Source organism: Ascaphus truei, chromosome 1 (assembly GCF_040206685.1).
Source record: "Ascaphus truei isolate aAscTru1 chromosome 1, aAscTru1.hap1, whole genome shotgun sequence".
Taxonomy (NCBI): Eukaryota; Metazoa; Chordata; class Amphibia; order Anura; family Ascaphidae; genus Ascaphus; species Ascaphus truei.
Window position 1 is genome coordinate 52,825,264 of NC_134483.1, and position 12,128 is coordinate 52,837,391.

General features: G+C 41.7%; 1 protein-coding gene across 2 annotated transcripts in view; it reads right to left on the reverse strand.

Moving 5' to 3' along the window:
- RANBP3L (RAN binding protein 3 like) overlaps positions 1 to 12,128 on the reverse strand; it is a 48,705-nt gene that overhangs the window by 24,895 nt on the left and 11,682 nt on the right. For both annotated transcript variants that reach the window (XR_012799381.1, XM_075588288.1), the window contains exons 2-3: positions 4,412 to 4,470; positions 4,196 to 4,232 (exon numbers count right to left, since the gene is read on the reverse strand). Coding sequence is in view for 1 of the 2 variants with exons in the window: in XM_075588288.1 (XP_075444403.1) it covers positions 4,196 to 4,232; positions 4,412 to 4,470 (96 nt within the window). In the remaining variant the exon portion in view is untranslated. The remainder of the gene's footprint in view (positions 1 to 4,195; positions 4,233 to 4,411; positions 4,471 to 12,128) is intronic.

The window sequence follows — 12,128 nt, forward strand, 5'->3', positions numbered from 1 at the left end:
TCAATGCAAAGGTACTAAGGGGCTTAATATTTACCCACCAAAGTGGCAGATTAATTAGTCATTTTGGCCCAAAATTACCCAATGTCAACAGGGAACGTCTCTCGAAAACAGCTTCATTGGCCACAGTGCGGATATAGAATAACCCCCCTAAGACTGCAAACCACAGAAACTTCTGTTAACATCACAACACACTTTGTCTGATGATAAGTTTAGCACAAACTTTGGACGTAATCTATATACAGCATAACAACGGTGAACTTGCAAAACCGCACTGACAACTGGATCATGACATGTTAAACGGCATTTTGACACCATTGGATTCCGCTTTTGTAATGACACCATGGCATAGTAATTAGGGTGTTGATTCAATACACAATGGGGATGATTTACTAAGGTGCAGTACGGGTTATCACACCATGAACCAGCATTAAGATTGAGATGTGCTAACCTGAATTGCACCTTAGTGAATCCCAGCAAATGTTTGTTTGTGTGTTCAATTCTTGCCAAGGTTACTTTGTATTCTATGAATGACTAATTTGGAGTGCAAACACAAAGCAGGACAAATCCTATAGTGGCGCTGTAACAGGAACTTATCTATGTTTAAATAAGGCTGCAAAATAAGCCTCTACTGATCTGAGGATCCAGCAGGGAGCTGGTTAACTGCAGCTAGACAATTAACCAGCTCCACCTGGTTAATCAGACAAGGGTAAAAACCTCCTACTGGAAACAAACATGGACTCTCTGGAGACTGTGTGCTGATAACAAGACACCAGGGCACCAGACCTCTTTCCTGGCGACAGAGGACCCAGGAACCTGCCAGAGGCAGAAACCCACCCAGACTCAGAGACTGTCAAAAAGAGCCCCTGCTTACAGTGACCACTTTAGGGTAATAGGATGGTAAGGGTCTTTCCCCCCCAGCCTTGCAGATAGGGACTGGGGAAGTGAATCAGCCCTTACACAGGGATAGGTGTTTATTTCTTGTATGTGTGTATATTGCCTTAGACTGTTGTTTAAAGTGACAGGCTGAATAAAGCCATCGTTAATGTCCCCCAAATCGGTCTCCCTGAGTATACCTCTGCACATGTTTCTTACAGGCGCACACCTCTAGATAGTATATGGATTGTGATAATGCATAATAAAACGTAAGCTTTACTAATTAATTACAAGAAGATGGAAATGAGAATGGATGTGATATTTTAATGCTCTGTTTATAAGTGATTGGTTACAAACACGTACAGTATATCTTACATCGATCTACATCGAAGTGAACAAATATAAATAAAATAATAAAACCAAAGCTGCCTGTAAGGTAATCCTGCGATCATTTCTAATCTGCACGTTTCGCTGATGCTCCGGGAAAGCCGAGAGGATCAGCGGAACATTCGTCGCGGGTACTGAGTCACGTGTGATGTCACACGCCACGCCAAGCTGCCTCTAAGTCTGAGAGGGCTGAGATCGGTCCAGGCTAGAGAGAATAAAGGGGAAAAGAACTAATGCAATACCTACTAAAACGGAGATATAGTATCCGATTTGTAACTACCCCTGAATACCGCAGACCTCCCAAGTACTAACTATACCATCTCATCTAAGATAACATGCTAGCAGGGTCGCCGATAGGGGTGAGTAGGGGGGGGGGGCAGGCGACAGGAGGGGGGGGGGGAATCCAGGGCTGCTGTCCCAGGCCCAGTGTGTTTAGGGGGCCCCCTGTCTGCATATTAATTATCTGCGGGGGCCCTGAGATGCAGCAGAAAGCAAAGAGAAGAAATCATCTGTACGTTGGTGGGGCCTAGTTCGGGGGGGGGGGGGGAAGCTGCAGTCTGAGAGACAGGCTGCGAAAGGTGAGGGGTAAGGGTTAAATAAGGGGGATAAAAACTGACATGAAAAGGAAGAAGGCAGAAAGGACGAGAAAAACACAAAGAGAAAAAGTACAAGAGAGAAATACAAAAGAGGGGAAAGAAAGACACGAGGGGGAGAAAAGAGAGAGAGAAACATGAGGGGGAGATAGAGAGACATGAGGGGGAGAAAAGAGAGACACGAGGGAGAAAAAAGAGAGACGTGAGGGAGAAAAGAGAGAGAGAGAGAAAGAGAGTGACATGAAGGGGAGAAATGAGGGAGAGACATGAGGGGGAGGGGAAAGAGAGACATGAGGGGGAGAAAAAAAAGAGACTACAGGGAGAAAAGAGAGACACACGAGGGGGAGAAAAGAAAGCGAGACAAGAGGGGAAAAAAAGAGAGACATGAGGGGCACAAGAGAGAGACATGAGGGGGAAAGAGTGAGAAAGGGGAAGGAAGAGAGAAAAAGATGCTGGTAAAAGATACATCAGATTGTTAAAGAGAAGATGACATACAGAAGGGGAAAATACATGGGGGAATAAACAAAGAGAATAACATGCTGGGGAGTGGGGAGTAGTAGGAGAAAGAGAAACTTGAAGGTTAAAGATATGAAAGGAAAATAAAATTGCCACTTGGGAGGGAGGGAGGGAGGGACATTAGTGGAAGGAAAGAATAAAAAGGAAGAAGGAAAAGAATGAGGGGGAGAGGAGAGAGACATGCTGAGGGGGAGAGGAGAGAGACATGCTGAGGGGGAGAGGAGACACACATACTGGGGGGAGGAGAGAAACATGCGGGGGGAAGGAGAGGAAGACGAGAGGAGGGGAGAACAGAGACACAGAAGGGGAAAAGATGGAATGACAAAGGGTGTGAGAGAGACACTGGGGGAAAAAAGAGAGAGAAAGACACTGGGGGAAGGGGGGGGGAACAAAGAGACACGAGGGGGCAAAGTAGGCCGAATGTGATTTTGTCATAAAATTTGCAGGGGCCCCATTCTTCAAGTATGTGCTGGGCCCCCAAAATTCTACCATAGCAATAGCATGGACAGTCTCTTCCGGCATTTACTAGGGATCACCTATCTCGTGTCCATATTCTATCCCCCTAATACCCTAATACCCAAAACATCCCTTCTTTCTGGCTACTTCCTATATACTAAAGAACTATAAACGGAAATCTATCTTTTGACTGGAACAGTACAGCCATTTACAGATTAGAAATGATCGCAGGATTACCTTAATGGTTTTATTATTTTATTTATATGCTCACTTAGATGTGGATCCATGCAAGATATACTGTACTGCAGGACCCCAGTCATGCGGCGGCTTCCGTTCTAAGGACCCGCCGCAAAGTGAAAATCGCTGGAAAGCGTAACCGGCAATTTTAGTTATGTGCGCATGCGCAGACTGGCAATGCGCCATTCTACGCATGCGCAACATCGGCAAAACCCTCCATTCTGCGCTTTTGCAACCCCGGACCGGCCCGTTCTGCGCATTCGTGATCCCGGACTGACCCGTTCTGCGCATGCGCGGACATGGCGGCCCCCTTCTCGGTACCGCCATATCGGCGGATCTCCGAAAAGCAGATCGCCGAAAAGCGGGGCCTTACTGTATATGTTTGTAACCAATGTCATTGCCTGTTTGGCAATCACTTATAAATTGAACATTAAAATATCACATCCATTCTCATTTCTATTTTATTGTAATGAATTAGTAAAAGTTACGTTTTATTATGCATTATCACAATCCATACACTTTATAGAGGTGTGCGCCACTATAGGATTTTTTACTGCTTTGTGCTAGCACAACAAATTAGTCATTCATATCTTACTATATAACCAAGGAGGCACCCTCTATGACAATCTCACTCTATTTGGTTTGAGCAAGATTCCCCCTTCCTGTTGCACTTTGTATTCTATGTCATCTTAATCAGATCATCCCCAATACGTACATTGGATGCACATGAAAACAACACATACGTTTCCTCATATGTTTCCTGGTGAAATATCTTAAAGCTGCAGTTCCGTTTGTTCACTTTTTGTTTTTTTTTAGGCTACCTGAACCATGGTGTCTCCTGAACATCATCCATGGTCCCCCAACATCCAGGGACCCTCTGGTTGAGGTTCAGATGCAAAATGTCCGTAGGCTCAAGGTTTTCTCCGGCAGACAATAAAATCTATTTCATAGATAACTTGAAAACTTCAATGCAAAACGGTTTAATTCATAAATGCCAAAAAAAAAAAAAAAAAACTGCTATAATATTTTAAGATTGTTTCCTCTGCATTTTCTGTGCATTTTTGGAATGTATTCTGCACTCTAACTCACTGAAGAATGTGGTTCATTTCATAACACATGTGAAGAACACTTACCATTCTCAGCTTTCAAGACAAGATGTTCTGCATGTCTCTGCAGGTTAAGACACAAAATAAATTGAATGTCAGTTTTTGAGCATTTAAATATAATAAAACACATAGCAATGTAAGAGGAATTTTGCCTCATCAGCAATGAATACAATTGCAATGGTAGGGATTGCTGTGCATTCAGAACAATGTCAATCGTAAATAAATAAAAAAAAGTGTATATACCTTAACTGGACGTTCTTTCTTTTCATGCACAAATACTGGCTGAGCAATCAATACTTTATCTGCAAAAGAATTGTGTTACGTTACTTAAAATATACACATTACTTCAAATATATAGCAATGCCATACAGTATGTCACCATTTAATACTACTTTAATGTGAAAGGGAAAATGCATGAACGTGTATTATGTATTATTTACATTTAACGCAATATCAGAATAATAATTTATGCAGTTTGTAGAAGCAAAAGTGGGACCAAAACAGCATTGTGTTTGTTACTCCGACAGCTAAACCCGATGACGGCGCTCCCAGGAGTGAAGTCTTAACCTGTGCCCCAGGTGAACTGGGGAGGGAAGACAGTGACTTGCTTAGCGTGGGGGCGAGGGTAAGCCCGGCAGGGGAAGGGGCCCTTCTGGCCAACAGGAAATCAGGCTCCACTTCTGTGATTAGCTGGTCAGGCCCCCCTCTGCCCACTCTCCCCACTCTGTTGGCGGCCCTGGTGACAGCCAATTCCCAGATAACGGAGACCCTTACTCAACATGCGGTGAAGTCACTTCTCCATGTGAGGGAACACTTTGTGCTCCATACGTGTGAACGGAGTTCAGAGGTTTACTCTTATAGAAAAGCAGTTTCACAGCATATTCAACAACACAGGCCTTACTGCTGCACCCATTTAAACATCTGCTGTGTTCTTGGAGACGGAACAAAGAAAGCTCTAGCTTTAAAATGTATCAATTTTCTTTTTTTGCACGATATGACAAAAGGCCCCTATGCCCAACCTATCCACTTGCATCTACCGTTCTTTATGATGAACAGCCCCTTATATTTGAACAGAGTTTGACTAAAACACTCAGAAGTGCAGTTAATTCTGCTGGGCACTGTACTGATTACAAAACACCATCATAGCCTATGAAGAGTTTAATTAAAGGTTCACTTTGGAAGTTATAATCCTGCAATTCCTATTATAATCAAATATTCATTCAAATGTGGTTATGCATAAAAAAAAAAGTGTAATATAGTCACATAAAAGTATTGTAAATGGTAGGAGGAATAATTATGGAGAAGTTACAGTTTGGTTACAAATAGATTGTAATCAAATGTACACTCTCTTTGAACACTGTCTGCACTTGTCAGTAAATACGTCGGATTTCTCTGCAGTCCTCTGCTCAGTATGATGTGTGGGGCGGCGCTGTGAGAAGTTATTGGATGGGAGGGCACTGTAAACACATACTGGATCAGGCCAGGCTGTGCTAGTTCTCTGCTCTTGGCAAGGGAAGTGCTGAAACAAATAACAGGATCAAAGGGAGGACACCGCTTGTGCTGTAACTGGCTGCAGAGCAGCAGGATTTCCAGCGACAGCTTTCCAAATACAGAGAAGTGAGCAAAATCTTTGCAAACCCAGTGAAATGTTCCCCTTTTTATCGTGCAAAAAAAGGCGCATTTTTAAAAAAAAAATTATTTTAAGTTGTCTAGAAAAGAATTTGGTGTGCATTAAAATTCTATGTTCATGTCACATGACCCCAAACTCTGGTCACACCATCCTTTATACCAGGGGTTCTCAATACCAGTCATAAAGACCCTCTAACAGGTCAGGTTTGAAGGATATTACTGACCCAATAGCTCAAGCCTGAGATATTAGTGTCAAAAAGGAGCCATCCCTCTGTAACTTTTCAATATTTTGGTTTATGCTCTTAAAGATTCCTCGCGCCCTCCCCACCACCCCACCCCCCCTCTTAATGAATGGTACATTATGCAGCACCACAGTGTGATTTTTAGGTAAGAACTAAATCAGGCATAATTTTAGGGGTTCGTAAAATTAAACATACACAATATAGAAACACATTTAAAAAAAAAAAGCAAAGTTAGGGTTGTTAATATAATAAGAATAATAAATTCATATTATTTAAAGATTTTTCATAACTTTCCAGGCCCAGAAAACCACTTTGTTTGTGTAGTCTGGGGCTTACGTACTGTATGTTTGTGCATAAGATGGCAATGTGATGACACGGAGAGCAGAGGATGTCCACACCAGATGTACCCACGTGGACCAGCTGCAGAGTGTGCATGTTCTGCAGCTATATACCCCACTAGTTCTCAGCCTTCTATGCACATCCCATAACATCTTTTCAAAATCCAGGCATCACCCTTTTCTCATAATGGGCAATGCTAAATAATAGTGTTATGGATGTGGTTGTTTTATCCATCTAAATTCAAAGACAGTGTTTTCCATTTGCTTTAAGTTTAAAGTTGCATTTCTTTGTGTATCATTCTACGTTTTAATAAACCACAAATAAGGTTATACTCGCCCCAACCCGATACCCTAAGGTAGGTGCACTATGGGAAACAATTAACATAGAAACACACCAAGTGCATAGAGTAAGGGTCTTCCCCCTCACCCCCCAGGGCTTCAGTCGCTGTTTTGTCTGAAATATGAAATAGTTATTGCACCTGGGTGGTGACACGGGTGGGCTCATGGCTGCTAAGATGAGAATCGTTGATCTGCACACCATATCAGGAGTTACACGTCACTGGGTGTGTGTGCTGTACATACAAAATCAGTAACATGCTTACTGTACATCACCATAATGTAAAAATGTATGATCCTAGGGAGGGGCCTGCAGCTCCCCCCACACCCCTAGTTCTCTGCTCCCATGCACCATATAGTAGATGAGGAAGACAGAAGAGGAGACAAGAGGGGAACATGATAGTTACTTGAAAAGATCTACTTTAGAGAGAACAATGTTCTTGTGGACAAATGTACCCGCGTTTTACAATCAGCTTGTTGTGCAGAGGTTTCTGAAACAGAAAAAAAAAAATGAAATAACATTCATTCCGGCATTTATTTACTATAATTGGTGTGTCAAGTATTTATTCCGGTTAAACAAAAAGGAACAGCTTCTGCTCAGCTAGAAGGTTGTATGTTGTATGAGGGGTGCATGCTGGGATAAGAGACTGATAACAAACAAAAAGAAGTGATCCCTATAGTGCGTGCACTAAACCTCTCAAATAGAACTCTATTTTTCTAAAAGAGATGGAACTTCATCTTCACTAATATGTCATTTTATTTAGTCGGCACAAAAAATGTTTTGAAACCTAATTCAACAATTAGCGTATCAAAGTAATCCTGTATGTGAACATGGATAGATTGATAAGGGTTAGCCACTACTAATCAAGAGTATCTTAATCCTCATAAGCATCAGCAAAATTAAGAAGTGTACTCCTATTGCTCGGGAGAGTGGGGAAGTGATGGGTGTAATGATCTTAACTTAAAGTGAAGTATATAATTAAAAATAGGTGAATAAAGGTGTGTATGATAATCGTTTACAACCACAGAGTGTAGGTCTGTAAGGCTTGATCTGTGTCAGTTATAACACATATTCATCCATGTATCCCTATTGGTACTGAGCTTATGGTGATAGCTTGTAAAATTCCTATTAATATAGAGTAAAAAAGCGATATTTATACTTCAGTGTGTTGTTAGATAACAATACTTGCATCAATTTAACGCATATAGCTTGCTAAGGTAAGTATTCATGTAATTCGAAGGTCTTGCTTAAAATGTTTCTGACAGAAAGCAGGATATATATATATATATATATATATATATATATATATATATATATATATATATATATATATATATATATATATATATATATATATATATATATATATTAGTGTTCGACAAACCTATACATTTGCATGCCCCGGGCGAGTGGATTTAACATCGTGGCGAGCTCCTATTGGCCCAAGCAGCACACGTGTGGTACTAGGTGGCGAGTAGTTTTTTTGTTCGGCGAGTAGATTTTTTGGTGATTTGTCGACCACTGTATGTATATATATATATATATTTTCTTGTTAGGCCTACACAAGACGCCACAATACACGTACACCTTTCTATTCTGGATTATAAAAGATGTCCTTCCCTAACAAATCAGCATTATTTATCTGCATTAACTGTTGGAGTGGAGTATATATATACTGTACACACTTTTTTTTTGTTACAATGCATAAGGGAGAAAAGTTTTACTTTAACACAAACTAGGCACTCTCTTAAGGATAACCAATGTTGTGAATGTTTTAAGAATGGGTGTATAACTATCTAACTACATTCTTCAATTTGGTTTGTGTTCCTGTCTAACACTTATAAAGCAATATGTATTCTATTTTTCATGGCAATTGCAGCTTTGCCTAAACTTGAAAAGCTATAAAGCACACAGATGTAGCCAGATTAATGTTCTAACTGACGGAACACAGGGCACAAACGGATTTGAAGTAACTAAAACTAATTTATTGAGCCAAACACTTTGGCATTTGACGCCAGATTAACGTTCCCCAGAGTCGCAGCCAACAATGGGGAAAGCCGAGTCTAGTTACAGTATATCTGTAACCTTAATGCTAAAAAAGCTGCAAAAATAGCAGGGAATGTGTGGAAGTGCAGAACATGGCATTAAAGCAGCAGTCCAAGCTGCCGTTTCCCAGACCGCCCCCCACCTTTAATATGTGCATCAATACAATCCACACAATAAGTAATTAGTTCAATTACCGATCGATCGGCAAAGATTCGGCTCAGGGGTTCACTAAATGGCTGTCAGTGCAGCAGAAGAGGACCAAAGATGCAAAGTGCTGTGGGGAAGATCATGTGACCAGGCAGTCACTAGATACAATTGGTGCACAGCCAGAGAGAGGGCACGGCTCAAAAAGGGGTGTGCCAGAGCCTGTTTCAGAAGAGGAAGGGGATGTGACGTTGTAAACGGTTGCTATAGAAACATAAAATGCTTGTTACATTATAATACATTCAAAATGTCATTTTTTTTTTTTTTTTAAATGCTACAAGTATTTTTTCATAGTACAGAACGGATTTATTTAAAAAAAACACACATGTAGGATATTGCTTGGTCTGCAGCTTTAAGGGTCATAATTAGTAAGTAGTATTTAACCGTAAGCATTTCAATAGCTTATTACATTTCCCACTCAAGATGCATTTATCTGTCCTCTTAGCCATGCACAAACAAATGCATTTCCATATACTTCTACTGTCTCTGCAAGTCTCTCCATATAACACTTAGGGGGCTATACGGTATTTACTTGTAAATATAATGCACCAATCTTACTTTTGTATCATGATTCCAGTATTTTGCATTGTGCATTATTTTTTGCAAAGCACTGGGTTACAAGGTGAACGCTATACAAATAAAACTAAAGACGCATTACTAAAATCAAACTGGATTATTCTCTACACGATTATTTCCAGTAACCATGTTTAACAGCATGCTTGTACTTCATTCTGGAGAATAAAGCAGAACGCTCACCATCGAATATTGCTTTCCAGCAGTAGGGCAAATTCACAAGAAACTTTATAGGGAGGTCACCCAGAAAAGAATCTGATTGGTTGGCTACCCCTGCCACATTATTACAATGTGAGGTTGGTGTCATGAGACTCTGATTATTACATGAAGCATTATACACGGTTCATGAATGACTTCTACTGATCATTTACAAAATCAAAGCAAGTTGCAATCACAGAAGCAGAATAGGTTCATAACATTTTATAGATGTTCAGCAAATGATAATGCTTTATAGAATTAGTATATGATGAGTGTTATTCTATTTAACTGAGACAACCTCTTGCCAGCACAGTAAACAAGTCTGCTGCACAAGGTTTCTCCACAGCATCAAGGAGATCTAGCCTCCACAGGCTTGCAATAGGCATTGTAAAAAGATACACTGTGACTGGCAACTGTTTATGTTTCATTAATCGTTATGTATAATAATCCCTTGGGTCAGGCCAGGAAAGACCATAACAACAACAAAAACAAAAAAAAAAGATGAATGCCGTCACTAAACAAATCTTATATGAATACCAGAAGAAATGGTTTACTAAGAAAATGCAAAAGATACTGATCATACAGGTTGTATCCAACGTTAACCCCTTTGCTGCCTGCAAGGTCATGTTAATAAAATGAACATTACACGTTTTAACAAAGATTACATTTTGAAAAGGGGCGGAAAAAGTGAACAGTGGGCCCGGTGCCCCCCAAAAAGTGTGCCCCTCAACCACTGCACACCGATTCAGCGCTATGGATTCTGGGGCAGGATTTCTCCCTGCTGGCAGTGAGTGACACTTCCCAGAGTTCTAAGAGGCAGAATTAACACTGCACCACCCCAAGAATGGTTTTTAATTTAAAAAAAAAAATTCATCAACATGGGGGCCCGGTGAGAATATGGTGGCCCGGTTAGGACACGGGTGACCCGATGAGGACATGGAGGCCCGGTGAGGGTACGGGGGACCCGGTGAGTCTACGGGGCCTGGTGAGTGTACAGGGGACCTGGTGAGGAAACGGGGCCTGGTGAGGATACGGGGTACCCAGTGAGGATACGGGGGCCTGGTGAGGATACGGGGGTCCGAGGAGGATACACGAGACCCGTTGAGGACACGGTGGGGGCCCGCAGAGGACACGGTGAGGGCCCACAGAGGATACGGTGGGGGCCCGTTGAGGACACGGTGAGGGCCCGCAGAGGACACGGTGGGGGCCCGCAGAGGATACGGTGGGGGCCCGTTGAGGACACGGTGAGGGCCCGCAGAGGACACGGTGAGGGCCCACAGAGGATACGGTGGGGGCCCGCAGAGGACACGTTGGGGGCCCGCAGAGGATACGGTGGGGGCCATGTGACTTGCACCAGTTATAGTTGGCCACAGTTTGAACAGATGATAAACAGCAATGCCCGCACAGATTAACCATCAAATCTTTCTTGGTGGACAATTAATGTACTGTGTAACATTGATATCAAATTATCTTGACACATCCTTGTCCCTGCCCATGCCCACTGTTTCCTACACCCTGCAAAATAAACCGGGGCTGGATATTTCAGGGGCCAGTTCAGATTGTTCTAGGTGGTCACTTTGTCGACGGGTAACTAATTTATGCCCTTACACCGTAAGGGAGTTTTTGGTCGATCACAATATGTTCAGCCAATCTGGACCCGATTAAATCAGGGCATCACCGGAATAAAAAATTAAGTGCACATACAAATATCACATTTTAAATACACACATTTGCAATTTTAAAATAAATCCAGATAATATTGATCCCATTTTCATGCTCCTTTTATGCCACCCGTGACGTTGATATTTTTTCTATAGATAATTCCATTAACAGAATAATCCTTGAAAATAACTTACTTGTGTCCCTAATAAAAAATGGAATCATACTTAAAGCAAACTTTGGGGTATTTTTGGTTTCTTTGGGATTTGCACAGAATTTGTATTTAATCAGGACTTCTGAATTGAGGGGTTATTTTCAATGCAGTGTTAACATAACCGTTATCTCTCACCGCTTCAGTTAAAAAGCAAAAAAAAAAAAAACATAAGGAGAGGAAGGTGCTTTTCCTGTGCAAACTCCTGTTCAGCACACAGTGACGACACAAGTGGTGAGCTAGTGCAGGGGTAGCCAATTTTAGTCTTCAAGGGCTACCAACAGGTCAGGTATTCAGGAAATCTCAGCTTCAGCACAGGTGGCTCAATCAGTGACTGAGTCACCTGTGCTGAAGCAGGGATATCCTGAAAACCTGACCCTGTTGTTCGCCCTTGCGGACTGGGAGTTTGCTACCCCTGTCTAAAATGATATAACACACATGGCTGAGTGATTTACTTTATTGCATATATCATATATGTCCCCATGCAAGACTGCACCCCTAATGAAAAGATGATCGTTATTCA